At 40.1% G+C, this 14,971-nt stretch overlaps 2 protein-coding genes across 2 annotated transcripts; one reads left to right on the top strand and one right to left on the bottom strand.

The window, feature by feature from the left end:
- The first annotated feature begins 2,364 nt into the window (after positions 1–2,364).
- Positions 2,365–7,560, top strand: si:ch211-260e23.9 (uncharacterized protein LOC555795 homolog). Its single transcript, XM_061067817.1, has 4 exons — positions 2,365–2,476; positions 3,531–3,674; positions 3,765–3,921; positions 6,516–7,560. Exons 2-4 carry the CDS (start codon positions 3,551–3,553, stop codon positions 6,742–6,744), a joined length of 510 nt encoding a protein of 169 aa, XP_060923800.1. The 5' UTR covers positions 2,365–2,476; positions 3,531–3,550; the 3' UTR covers positions 6,745–7,560.
- A 347-nt stretch (positions 7,561–7,907) lies between these two features.
- On the bottom strand, positions 7,908–14,917 carry zgc:162297 (uncharacterized protein LOC555865 homolog). The gene is made up of 6 exons (XM_061067816.1): positions 14,420–14,917; positions 13,895–13,977; positions 13,595–13,775; positions 13,145–13,295; positions 11,470–11,597; positions 7,908–8,127 (listed from the first exon to the last, which is right to left on the bottom strand). Exons 1-6 carry the CDS (start codon positions 14,490–14,492, stop codon positions 7,937–7,939), a joined length of 807 nt encoding a protein of 268 aa, XP_060923799.1. The 5' UTR covers positions 14,493–14,917; the 3' UTR covers positions 7,908–7,936.
- Between the last annotated feature and the right edge of the window lie 54 nt (positions 14,918–14,971).

The following is a 14,971-nucleotide window of genomic DNA, read 5'->3' as shown; positions in this document are numbered from 1 at the left end:
TGACACACAAAGAGTTTACAGTATAATCCTGTATGGCATTTTGGCTGCTTTATGCAATACTATTGTGTCCCCTGTGTTACCTGTCAGACTGTAATTGATATGCTTATATTATTGTTTTGGCACCCCACACATAGGCCATGGGCTGGTTCGTCTTTGTCAAGCTGGGGCCCTCAGAGGGGAGTTTGAGGTTTCTGGGCAGTATTTCATTTTTTTCTAGGACTGTGCTTTTCTGGACAGAGGCTTCACATGTTGAGCCTGGGATCTGCTGGAGCCACTCTCCTAGTTTGGGGAATACAGCCACTAATGCTCCTATTGCATACACATACACATTTAAATACCCATATCATATACTATAGCAACCATTAAATAAGTTCCACTTTGTGGAAGCTAATGGGTATCCAAAAATGATTTAAAAAATAACGTTTGAAGTTTAAAAAAACGTATATAAGTATATAATGCCAATAAAACAATAATAGTAACAATACATTACCTTGCCATCAGTTAGTTTACACATTTATTTGAATTGTTTGCTGATGATAAATGTAAAAACCAAAACATTACAGATTCATTGGTTTTGTAAACCTTGAAGATTTTTGTGTAACAATGTACATTTTAAGTTGTTGGCTTGTTGACAAATGATTCAAAGATTTGTTGGAACCATTTTGAAACAAATGGATAAGTGGACCTACAATCACTACGATGGAATGACCTGAGGTAATAGAATCATTATGTAATAATAATAATAATAACAAAAATATTGACATTGCTATTATTATAAATAATAATAGCTGTTATCCTACAGATCTGGACTCAGAGATAACTTTAAAGAGAGAGAGAGAGACTATGGGAGGAGACATATAGTTAGTGACATGTAGTAAAATAAATAAATGAATGACAGGGCAGAGAGACAGAGAGAAGGGGAGAAGTGTTCAGTGCATGATGGGAGTTCCCCCAGTAGTCTGAGCCCAAAGGCCTCACCTGATTCAGCCCTAACTAAAGGACATTTTAAGTTGAACCTTGAATGGTGAGATGGTGTCTGACTCCCAAACACAGAGTGGGAGCTGGTTCCACAGGAGAGGAGCCTGGTAGCTGAACTCTTACAGATTCTTGGAACCACAAGAGAGCCTGTGTTTTGGGAGCCAAGTGATCTATTTGGATAATATGCTTGCTTCCTGAGCCTGGTCTTCATGGGAAAGGGAGGATCGTCTTCCTCTTCCTCTTCCTCCTCTCTAGATAAGCACTGCTGATTCTCCTCCAAGCCACCTGACCCATGAGCCCGTGGAGCACAAAGACAATGTCTTGTACGATTAAAAAGTTTATATACAGTCTATATAGTTTATATACAGTCTATAGTTTTGACTGTTTTTGTTGCTAATTTAAGATATAGGGAAATATAAAGCTTGATATTCATGTAAATTATTAATTTATTTTAGGCTTTAGATTTATTACTATAGAATTCCAGGATGGTTTTTGAGAACACGGCGGCATAAATCCAAAGTGAGCCATAGACATCCATTCCTCACTGATTCTCTGATCTGACACGCTCATGCGCCACAGCGACACCCAGTGGCCATGGTCATGAAGGCAGCTTCAGTACCTGTAAGATCCATGATCATTAATTCATGATTTAAGTCTGTGGCCATGATGACATTCACACATTCACATTAGAGGAACTGCGTTACCAAATAAATTAATTAATACATTAACTGTTTTGTTTGGAATTTGGAATTTTTTTTTTTTTTTTTACAGTGGAGCTGAATTAATCATCATAACAGTTTGTAGCCTACAACTCGGAGTATGTATTGTGTTATGCTGCCTTTATGAAAAATCTTATAATGAACAACAACATTATTGTTTTCCTCCACCTCTTGGCTTTGCGCCTCCTAGCGCCAGGTGCGTGTACAGCGCTTGTATACGCTGAAGGAAAGGTACAGAAACACATCATATTCAAAAAGCTTAATAGTTTTTACACTTCCTGATTGACTAAGACATTTGACGTGTATCATGGATTAACATATCAATGTTATAAACTTATATGTCACTGAACAGAGGCTTGAAAAACGTTAGTCCACGACAGGAAATAGATTCTGTAACATTAGGTTTTGTTTATAAGCTCGATGACAGTTTTCTGACAATACTCAGCCATGTTCACACACACATGATTAAAAAAAAGTGATATTGTATAAAGTGATTGTAAATAAAGTCATATTATATAATGTTATATTATATGAAGTGTTCCGTCGCGGTCACATATTTGTCAATATGTTCCACAGCTCGGTGCGTGTGATTGGCTGACGCCTGGTGTGACGCAGTCCCAATGGGCGGTGCTCGGTGCTGACGTCACAGGACACAGGGAGGACTCCCCGACACAAACAAGTTCGAGGTCAAAACAAAGTGTGAAGAGCTGCAGTAGAGCCGCAGAGAGTCCGAACAACCCGCGGCCACACCCGAACCCAGAGGAACTCCTGCTCTACAGGTGAGTGTGAGCGGGAGAAGAAGTGGTCTTTGTGTCAGACATGGAGTCCGTCGGTCTTTGTTCTCTGTCTCCAGTCGTGTCCGCGGTGCGATCACTCCGCAGCCTCGGGTATTCTCACTGAACATACTCTGTCATGTACACTCGTCTTACTGCAGCCGTACAGTCTCCTGTTGTGATCATTGAGATTTCAAAACGCTGTTGTGTGCGCGCAGTCAGATGATCTGTGGACAGACAGGGGGAGGGGGGTCAGGCCAGCTGATGTACTTAATGTACTAATAATACCTGTAATATGTTGTGGCCATAGTAGATCGTGTTGTTTATACAGCGATACTGTACAACAGCTGAGCAAAAAGAAAGATTTGTTGTGCATATAAACATTTACCTACATTAAACCATATTTTAAATCCAGTACTGTGACTTCTCTCACTTGTTTGGTCAGTTTGACCTCTCAGTGTAAGTCCTGCACACAACAGTATGTATCAGTCATATTAAGAGACTATCCAAGATTATCCTGGAACCTGGACCAGGGACTATCAACAGACAATGTAGATTTACACCACATTTCACGTAATGCTGGAATAAAAGTTATGGGGAACCCAGTGTTGAAATCTCAGTCAGTCAGCTGCGCTCACAAATTAAAGTTAATGTTTACATGTACGACAGATAACAGATTGTATAATACGTGTTATTCCAGCCTCTTGCATCATGATGTTCTCTAAGCTTTACATTCCATTACTTGCACCCCCCCCCCCCCCCCATGCAGATATAACTCAGGCTGCTCAGGTTTCTAAGCATGCGTAATGGAAGCACTTGTTGATATAAAGTAGAGCAGGTGTCTAGACATGTCTTTGGGGTGTTTACTCAGACAGCCTAAAGGGGAGCTATTTGCACTGTTAAAGACAAAAGCTAAGAGGAGGTTAAAGGGATAGTTCACCCAAAAATGAAAATCCATTCATCATCATCAAGTGTTTGAGTCCACAAAACTTCCAAAACTTATTTCCAGTGACTTTGCTGTATAGTTGTGATTTACCTGCTTGTGTTTGGTCATTTACAGAGCGAAGCAGAGGCATCAAGATGATTGGAAAGATTCTTTCTCATCTGCTTTGGAACACATGCGAGGTCTTTGAGGCAGCAGACGACGGTTTTGAGGAGATGATGGAGTTTGAGGAGGGAGGATGGATCTTTGTTAATCTCCCAGGTGAGACTTCAAACATTCTTGGGTCAGTGAGGGCACAGCTTACAGCGGGATGAAAACTGATCTGTTTGAACCGGGATGTCCCTCACACAGAGAGCGGGTCGCTGTCAGTCCCTGAGACGGATCCACTCGAGAACCTGCTGATCGAACACCCGAGCATGTCTGTCTACCAGATGAGACCCAGGATGAGTGGGGAGGAGGAGGAGGAAGAGGAGCAAGGCTCTGACGAAGATGAAGCAGACACTCCCAGGTAACTTTCCATTCAGACACTCCAGCCCACACACACACTTGTTTTAGATCTTGAGGCCAAAATTCCTGAAACTTACTTCCATATTTCCAAGACTGAGATTCCAACATAGAAAGTCAAACATTTTAAAGATGGGATTATTATAGATTATATAGAACAATATATAAAATGAGAGGTACAGTGGTTTTCACCTGCAAAGGTTAAATATTGAGTAGACGTTAATTGTCTATTGGCTTATTGTATATGTGCAATTGAAGAAGAAATATTCTGCTCCTTTATTTAGGCCAAAATAGCAGTAACACAATGTAAAAATACTTCATTACAAGTAAAAGCTCTGCATTCAGAAGGTTAATTAAAAGTAAAGTGTTATCAATAAAGTATAATTTAAGTATTAAAGTATTATGTATACTATTGGATTAATTGTAGTGATGTTTTCATGCATGAGCTGCATTTGAATATCACGTTTACCATTTATACTCGTGCTATTTTGCCTTTTTGTGACCTTTGAAATGAAAACATGAAATTTCCCCACAGTGAATTAAATTAAGTGTCTAGTTCAGTTATAAAATCCAAGTGCACCACTGAACATACAGATAAGAAGCAGTCGGCAGTATCCTCATGAACCTGTAGCTCTCTTTCAAACCTTGCATAGTATCTCAACATAGGAAAAGCCTCATGGCATGACCAATCACAGAGCTCCTCTTCTATACAGACCAATCCTATGATTTGCGTGGGCCATCCTGTCCTTAATACTTAGTCTCAAATTTAGATATCCTGGGTAATTATTGTCAGTTTTTCAGTCTAGAAAGCTAGTTCTATGTTTTCTCTCTTCCTCCATTGGGAACTGCTGCTCATAGAGAAACAGCTGGAAGCTAGAGTAGGGATGTTGTGTCTCATCTTTGCCTGGTTACTCTCGGGTTCACCTTGGAGAACAACCCCCATTTTGCTGGACCAATGTATAATTTTGGCATAACTGGCTCAGTTGAGACAAGACTCAGGTTTACAGCCTGATGTGATGTTTTCCTACATACTTTGATGCACTGATTCGACTGATAATATGTGAGATGTCTCTGGGGCTTTGGGGGGAGCCCTGTGTTCTCCACAGTGACTGGCCTGGAAATACTCTTGCTCTGACCTCCACAGGCAGATCCTTAACCTTCCATCTGTTCAAGGTCCATTCTTTCACCAGTGCCTGGAATTTTCAGAGCTTTGGTTTGAAGGATTACTTTATCCTCACTTCCACTTTGACCACCCCACTTTGGCCCAGATCAGTAAATCTCCTAGGGGAGATGAGGCATCTTCTGAGGTCTGCTCCTAGTCTGTTGCTGCTCCAAGCCCCTATCAGGGGCGCCAGACTCTCTCTCTCTCTGCTTATGGATAAGTGTTTTGTTCAACTTCTTGGCCTCGTCTTCCAGTTGTAATGATTTTACTGCCAGGACCTTGTGGCGCCTCCATCTGCACCTTTGCTTTGTGGGTGCTTTCTCACACAATATGTGTTTCAGAGGGACTAGTTGTCCAAACAATTTGCAGCTTCGGTCTCGTTTGAGTCCCCTCAGGACAAGGTTTGTTAGAATTGGGAGAAGGTCATAGATGCTACGGGGGATGAACTCCATCCTGCTGGGCTCCATCGCCAAAATGTCAGCCCACAAATTCTTTCCCTCTCTGACTCCTTTCCAGGAAGTCCACTTGCATTGCTTTCTCATTTGGACTGCTCGGGTTTGCCTCCCCTCCGCCTCCATCTGTCAGATTTTTGTCAGAGACGGTGTCTCACAGCCAGTGTCTTGGCATCCAGTCGCTACTGGCCTGCTGAAGTTGCTGGCCACGTTACCAGCGTACAGATCTTGATTCCAGCTTCCCTGAACTTAATATCTGTGCAGTCTCACAGCACGATGACCTGGCTTTCCAGGGTCACCTGAATTTTTTAAGTTATACCTCAAAATGCCATTTGAAGATTCTGATTTGAATCACCTGGTGGCTCAGCTGTCACTGAAACTGTTATGTTGTCCATGTTGGCAGTAGGGAATAGTTTGGCACATCAGGAGATATGCTCACTGGTATTCTTACAGAGAGTTGTGAGAGGATCGATACCACTCTGTCGAGGTGGTTAAATACTGGATGTAGCTAAAGCTAGAGGACGGTTGCTAGCACAAAGACTTCAAGCTGGAGAAAGCTGCTAACGTGACAACAAAAACCTAGCAGCAAAAGTGCTACGTTTTTCTTTTTGTGCGTTTTATGCTAGAATCGCTGCACCATGTCAAGACAGGTTTGGCAAATAAACCACAAATCATAACTGGGTCGCCTCATATTCAACCATATTATATGGATAGACTAAAGAGTTTCTGATTAATATCTGCTGCATTGTAATGCTGATAAACACTATAACCTCAAGATTCACCCAAATCTGATGTCATGACAAAAGGGATCATTCAAAACCTTGACAAAATGTCATTATATTCTTGGTCTAAATCCTATATTAGTGTTGAGAAGGACAGATGATTAGAACATTCACACAGGGCTGGTTCACAGTAATATCTCTGGTGTTTATTCACCTAACATAGTATCAACACATACTTACATCCGTTCATGTGTCTGTGCAGGCCAGTGGCAGTGAGGCAGCACATTTCTTGGCGTTTGGCTGCCTGGGGAATCCCTCTGCCCTGCAACATCCGGCTGCTGGCTGTCCAGAGGGCCAGGACTCAGGCTGAGGCGAAGAAGCTGAGCCGCAGCTCCCTTCACAGGCAGAATTTAGCCAAGATGCGATTCTCCCCAGCAGAGAAGCGCTACGGCCACTTCAAGCAGCCCTTCCAGCGCCTCTGCAACTACTAACAAGCAGTAAGGAAAGTGCTTGTGAGAGGGTGTGTCTCAGGTTGCCTCCACCACAGCCCAATGAGCAGCATGATGCCTCGACTCCGAAATACTCTGGTTTCACTGCAACACTGTAAAAGTTTTTAATTTTGACTTTTAATGTTGGCAGCCCTCACTTCTGAAAAAGCTGAGAACAATGAACCTCAAACTCTTGATATCAATGAACGTCAGTCGCTCACATTGGAAAACATAAGTAACGTGTGCAGTTACTTTTAAAATATAAGCATATGTACATTTTCGATGATTTGAGTTGTGTGACTTGTTTGGATTGTTGTGGTGTGTGACATGTTTTTACTATTACAGTGTGTGATACTATTCTAAAAAGAACAATTCTATCCTGTAGAATTATTTTCTCTGACGTATGATGCAGTTGGATGCAGCCAGACTCTGAGTGGTTAGTCCATGATTGTATTCTGTGTGTATTATATTATGTGCCTTAGCTTTAGACATTTTTGTGACAAGTATATTAAAAATTACTTTCATACCATGTGTACCTGTACAGTATTCATATCATGTGAAATTATTATCTCTGAATTCCCTCAAATGAATGTTATTTGTTCAAATTGATTCTTATTAGGGTGTTATTACAAAACCACTATTAAAGTTTTGTATTAAGTGTACCGTTTTGTATTTTTCAGCTGGTACCCACTTTTTCCAATCCACACAAATTGTTTATTTTTGACTCACTTTTGTAAGTACAGTTGAAAATTATGTTTTTCTATTTTGTGTCTATTTATAAAAATGTAAAAAAAAGTCAAATAAATCTTGTTTTCTTAAGCTGGTTTCTGTTTAATATGGCAGTAAAAATGACAAACTCATTTCAAGTCCTTTTTAAAAATACAAAGAATAACATTTAAAAACAGTCAGCTATTGATATTTATATGGCATTCTTGTCAGTATATTCCAGCTGCATTAAACAACACAGCACCTAATGACATAATTAATGAATTGATGAGAGCTGGATGCATAAAACTGACCCTTGTCCTTTATGAATCACTGAGCTTCATAACTAATGTTACTTTATACAGCAGTCAGGATTTACACTACTTTGATTATTACATTTAAGACCTTTAGTATCTCTGGGGTCTTTTTGAGGTAAAGTGAAAACTTTTTAAGACTTGAAGTTAGAATTCAGCATTTTTAATAGGACCTGTCATTTTCGAAGGCGACAAATCTTTCCCATGAACCTTTTCACCTGCTCTGGGTGGACTGCATTGGCCCAGCGGCCACCCTCCTTGAAATGAGAACCAATGATCATTCCATTTGCATCAAGATAGCGCTCCATGTTGTCATAGGTCACTCCGGAACCAATCAGCACTGGGATTCTCACAGACTGGGAAACCTCTGCAAAAGCAAAGAAACAGCAAACCAGTTTTTCAAATCATTAAAAATAATCATTTCAGCAACATCACGATTTTTTTGTCATACATAAACTTTATAAAATACCTATCCCTTACCAGCTCATGTACATGGAAGCATTTGAAATTTAATCATACAAAATGTATGTGGAAATTGCATCTGAGCTCAGGTCAGTGTAGTGTAGCCCTCTGCACCTGTCCCCACTGTGTCTGTGGTACTGGTGAGAGGGTGCTTAACTGAGAGAGACTGTGATACACCAGGTGATCTTTGCACACAGCGGAGTCCAACCTCCGTTCAGAGAGTGCACGTGTGTGTGTGTTTGCTTGCTCTCATTTGCAAGTACGAAACTAAGCCTGTGTGCCTGTTAAGCTCCAAGTGTTTACTGTGTTGCATGTGGTGGTTGGAGGCTTCTTAAAATAACAGCCCTAGCTATGTGAGGGACACTGTCCAGGTTTCAGACCAACTGACCCCTGGCAGATACCGACCTGTTTTTTTTTTATCCCAGCCCACAGATTAATCCAGTGAAAATTTGTAATTATGGTGGAGCGCTACCATGGAAAAATACTCCATTAAAAGTTAAAATGCTTCATTTTACTTTGATAGTACCAGGTAGAATATAAAGGTCAGCTGCTTAGGTAACATTTGGCCCATTTTGGAATGTTATTATTATTTGATGCAAAAATAACATATAGGCAGCATATAGATCATCTATTTTATAAACTGCATCCCATTTTTAAGCTGCTAATATGTTTTGCGTGAAACAATGATTCTGCAAAGTAAAATAAAAGTAGTGAAGTAACAAATAAAAAACTTTGTCAATTGTAAGAAAAGTATTCAGATCTGTATAAGACGCAATACAACAATTTATATTCTTTAAAATTAAAAATACTTATTACTCCAAGTACAAGACTGACATCTTACTTAAGTAAAGGTACAACAGGATAAGTTGCAAAATGTAAAAACACTACGAAATCATATATTGTATGTAGACTAATTATATTTTTGGTTTACAGCAAGCTGACATATTATGTCCCTTGTCAGATTGATGTGACAAATTTGTTTGGAAACAGCTTCTTATTTTTACAAGTTAAGTAGATATGTAGATATTGACTTGTGATCCTTTTAACTCTACTTTCATATCCACCAACCTCTGAGGAATATACCAGGTTCTATTCTATTCTAAAATAAGCTCACTTAAAACAGCTGCCTGTTTAAACTGAACCAAATGTGATACCAGGTTATCACTAACCACACACATTAGAACAGTTTTATAGCTTACATCTTTAACAGGTACTTCACAATAAGGGGGTTCTTTAGTATTTCTTTTTTATTTCAGAAGCAGCTTTTGTCCACTGGGCACATTAAAACTGTGACCTTTCAACTGATAATGTTCATACCCTGAACATATTAACAAAACGTTGCCTTGTCAGTCATTGACTTGATATGGAGCAACGTTAGGATAATGTCATGTTTGTTCATTAATAATACAATATGTCCAATATTGACTCTTCTTTTAGCTTTGTTTTGGTCTCCTGAGTTTAATATCTGGCTCCTGAACTGTTCACTGGTCCTCTATGTTGACCACTTACTGACTAACTTTGTCTGTCTGCTTTGGGCTGACAAACAATGGTTAATCTGAGCTTTTACACTAAAACAGTGGAAACTTGTGGAACAAATAATGACCTATAAGGGGCCAAAGCCAGGGCAGAGGACAACAGACTAAACAAGTAATACATCTCTATGGGTTTGTTGCAATGAGCGATATCTGTTAAGCTACACATCATAAAACACAACATCTTTTTATATTGTTCTTTTCATGGAAGACACTTTGACTATGCATAGTTAAAAACAGCACAGGTGTACATGACATTGGCTGGGATCTATAAAAGTGTTCCATGAGGCCATGACAGTGAGTCAGTGTGCACAACACCAGGACCCTGAAACTGGAGCAGCGTCATGGCATTCAGCTGTTTCACTAAGTGCACCTGTTCACTTCATGCTGTGAAACTGTACAGTGGGAAATGGGTGTGTAAGTAAAAACAGGCTTATGAGTGCAGCCACGCAATTGACTTAATCACAGTGAACCACTTGAAGTGTGGTGGAGGTTTATAAAGTAGCACAACATGAAAGTACTCAGCACAAGAAAGTCTTTGCTTTGTGTCTTTCCTCCACTTGACTTTCCTTAGATCCAGTCATCATTAATGCTGGAACCACTGACGCGTGATTCATTGGTATTCTCATGAACAGTATTCATACTGTGTGTGCTTCTGCATGTGTGTAAACTAGAATAATGATCTCAACTGTTGAGCACAATCTCTTGGAAATGATCCATTTTCTTTAATTCTACGAGTAGTGGACTGAGTAATGTGTACGCTACTCAGTGTTCACTAGCAGGCTGACGACCACCATCCTCCACCTCCACCACCAAGTCAGCAACTACCTGGTGCTGAGGCTCATTTCCTGCCTGATGGAACGACTATTTATCCTCACAGAGGAAGTCAGAAATTTCAGGCTTCATATTACTTCATATCCATCAACACCTCACTGAATATTGTGTGTTTGTGTGTGTGTGTGTGTGTACTTATACTTTGTGAGGACCATTATGACCATAGAGCCTACTGATCGAGGACATTTTTGGAAAGTGATGACATTTTGACTGCTCCTTAATTGTTCAAAGGGCTGTTTTAGGGTTAAGACTTGATTTTAGGGTTTGGGTTAGAATAAGGTTTAGGTTATGGATAGGCATTTAGTTGTGATGGTTAAGTTTTGGGTAAGGGGCAGGCAAATGCATTATGCCAGTGAGTGTCGTCACTAAGATAGAAGTAGAACAATGTGTGTCTGTCTGTCTCTGTATGTGTGTGTCTGTCTGTGCGTGTGTGTGTGTGTATGTGTGTGTGTGAGAGAGAGAGACAAGGTGAGAGCTCTCCTAAATTGAGCCACAGTGCAGCTGGGCTTCACATGGCTGCCATATTGGGTGCCTTCCACCTTTGTCATGTCCTATAACCACCACTGGACACTGAACACTGCGGTCAGGAACTCTCATAGGATAATGACAACAACTGCAGGTGATTTTGCCCTCTGCTGGACAGACTGGGCAGTGACTGGTGGCACTTCTCCACTTAAGAGAAGTGCCACCAGCTATAAACTAAAGATGATTGATACAAAATATCACAGCTAACTCAATAGAATCAATGGTGAAACATCAGTTATAGCCATATGTTACTGTCCAAGTACACCAAAGTGTCAAACAGTGATTTGAAAGCTCAATGCTGGCTTGATAAACATGATTCTCCTGGTTGTGGAAGTGTGGGGATTTTGTATAAGTACCTTTGAGCTCACGCGGGTCAGCCTCTGCACCAGTGGCCACTCCTGTGATGACGAGTCCATCAGAGAGGAAGAACTCTGCAGCACGGGCCGTCTCCTCAATGCTCACGTCTGATGTCAGGGCATGGGCGCTGGGGAACAACACATACAATGACTTAGCCTAAATTAAAGTGGAGGTACTTTGTTAGAGCCAGATCTTGAGGAGCACTTGTCCTGGACTCCTTGTCAAGGACAGTCCTTCACTGATCATCACATGTATAGCCTACATTAAATATAAAAATATAGAAAAATGATTCTAGGATGTTGATATGAAACCCTCATAACACAGAAATGTAATTGAGGCATGATATTTTATAGTTTTAAACCATAAACTTTACAATACATATTTTAAAAAACACACAAAAATGCAACTACATATTAAAACTTGAATTAATTCAACAAATATTATTTTGTTTCAGGTCAAATATATAAATATTTGCACATCTCTTCTGCATTGTTAATTCTTTAAAACAAAAGTTTTCAAATTGTTAAACATAAATGCAAAATGTCTGTGAGAGGCTCATATCTACCGATATTATTGCCAACTAATATTGGTCAGGCTACTAACGAAATATGCATTAACGCTCTAGAAAACTCACTCTTTCACTAAAGGTGACGAACAATACATTTATTAAGCAGCTCTCTTTAACTTTGATTAAGTCGATAGAACATGACCTGCATTGTTCAACATTTTACAGAAAATCCTTACTTTTTTAATAAATAATGTGTTTCCTCGACAAGCCTCACAAGCCTTATTTTTACTGAGACAATTTTATTTTGTACAATTCTTCATATTTGTATTAGTCATTAATAAGTGAAGTCTCATATATAATCATAAAATATACAGACAAATAAACCAAGTTAAATAATGGCTGGCTGAGATAAAAACTCACATAAAACCTAACTGTCGCAGGGATCAAATTAAGCTGTACTTCAAATAAAGAACACCAGAAAGGAGGGAATTTACGACAATGAAGACACGTGGAAAATAGCTGCTAATAAAACTAATGCTACCTTTATTATTAGTTGCATCGCTGAAAACTGCAAATAGAGTAATGAAAAACCAAAACTACTCCTGGAGAACATAGAGGGACAGATGGCAAAGGAACAGAGCGAGACAGAGTGGGACGAAAACATTAAAGATCCCCTGCTTAGGAACAGACAAAACTATTTGTCTATCAGCCTGTACCTGGAGATCTCATTCATTTGGCATCATTATTGAACTATAAGCAATTTGGTGAACAGCTTTTATTCTTACATATGTGTGTGTGATAATACAACTGAAGGGTTTTTCATTCCAACCCTGGACTTAAGTCCAATGTTTCCCCCTGCAGCAGTTTAAAAAAATTAATTATGGCAGCCAAACTAAAGCTACTGATGAACTTAAAAATACCTTAAATCTCCCTGACTCATGTTTTATTTTAGACACGCCAAAAATATTGGTATGGATATTCATTTAGTGTTAGTAAGGGACTGGGTCAGTGGTAAGTCCTGCCATTGGTAACTATGTCAGGATTGTCAGAATAAAAGCAGTCCTACATCAACAGCTACAGTTAAATAGGTTTTCAGTTATTTGCTGTCTATCAGTGGGTTTTCTGCTTTTAACTTTCTAATCAAACAGTGCAGACGATGACCTCACCTGTGCTTCTTTTTGATGTCAGTAAAGATCTGCACATGCTCAGCTCCGACCTGTTTGCGATACCTCAGTAACTCTCCGGCACAAGCATTCAAGAGGCCCTCATCAGCCACGTGAGAAAAGACAAAACCCTCCGCCCTGATGAAATCCATTCCTGTGATCATATACAAACATTTGAATGATGTAGTTACTAACTGGTAGCCACTGCATCAAGTACAGGTGATATCGGACATACAAGTATCTGATCTTTGTTCAGCAAGAACAACACATCATTAATAAGAGTGGGTGACCACACAGTGATATCAGCTGCTGTGATGTTTGTTTGTCTATTTAAACGTTGGCAGTGATAACACATAACTGAAGATCTTTGTTCCGTTTGGTTCTGTTCTACAAGCTAAAACTGCAGATGATTTCAGCCTCGTAAGAATAAGTTAGTTGGTGTAGAGTATGAACCTGAAGCCAGAGCTACGGCCATTGCCTGCTGGTTAGCAGAAGACAGTATTTGGACTCCGAGCGGCAGGATCGGACAGACGCTTCTCACAGCAGTGCACACGGCGGTCATACAGGCACACACCTCAGGGCCCACAGAGAATGAGTAAGGGATGTCGTGCATGTTCTCGATGATCAGACCATCCTGGGAGAAGAGGTTACAACAAATGGTTTATCTGGTCACAGTTAAGATTCATACAAAATGATTACCGGTTTGCCAGGTGACAATTAGGATACATAAGGACACAATGTGAGATAACTCACAATCCCTGCATCACGGTAGATTGATGCCTCCCTGCATGCCTCCTCAACGATCTGTGACATATTCATACACCCCAGGGGCGTGCCTGAGGAAAATGAGAAACTTGTTTACATACAGTAGAATCCATCAAAAATGATAGCGCCTAGATTTACAGCACTACAATCTAAGTAAGTATATTTGAAGTACTTATATTGTCATTTCATTCCACTCTGCACTTTTACTCCTCTACAATTCAGAGACCAAAACCTCCTGTGACATATGAATGTTTCTTATATTAATGCATGGCCGGAGATAATTTAATGCTTTAATATATAATAAATACAGGATAACATTCTTATGAGGCCATTTTCATGCATTAAGTATTCTTTACACTTTAGTATATTTTGCTAGTAATACTTGTGCTCTTTTTAATTTTCAGTGCAGGACATTTGTAATGGAGCATTTTTTTTTACAGTTGTATTATTATTTCACTTCTATTATTTCCTCGACCACTGAAAACATTGCAACACATGTGATTGTGATCTTACCTGGTAATGCTTTGACATGAATCATTCCAATAACCACAGACTTTAATCGTCCAAAAAGATTCAAAAACTTCATCTTGTCGTTTCAGTGAGGCAACCAGGGAGCAGAGACCAAACAATGTGTGTGTGTGCGTTTTAAACATGGAGATCACGTGACTGACCAAAGGTCAAATATGTTATCGTCAAAATCGACCTAAAGCGTTGGTGCAGAAAAACAAGCATCCACCATTAACCAGGCTTCTAGATCAAAAACAAACTTTAAAAAAGTGTTTTTACACAGAAGGATGTGCGGGCTCGTATAAAACCCGCGCAGTGAATGGGGCGTCCCCGGCAGAAGCATCCGCAGGTTTGCATAGTTCACGTTTGACTGAATATCAGAGAGTGGCAGCGGCTGAGAAACCTCTTCTGACTCCGCATCACAACAAGCTGTGTCTACCTCTCGCTCCTCTGCCCTGTGCTGTCTGATTTCAGCTCGAATCCACAGAACCGCGCTTTTGTTTACATCTGACAGACTAGCCACGCGGTGCCCGGGCACTTCCGCTTCGCAAGCCCCGC

This window comes from Limanda limanda, chromosome 3 (assembly GCF_963576545.1).
Source record: "Limanda limanda chromosome 3, fLimLim1.1, whole genome shotgun sequence".
NCBI lineage: Eukaryota > Metazoa > Chordata > Actinopteri > Pleuronectiformes > Pleuronectidae > Limanda > Limanda limanda.
This window is presented reverse-complemented; position numbering and strand designations above follow the sequence as displayed.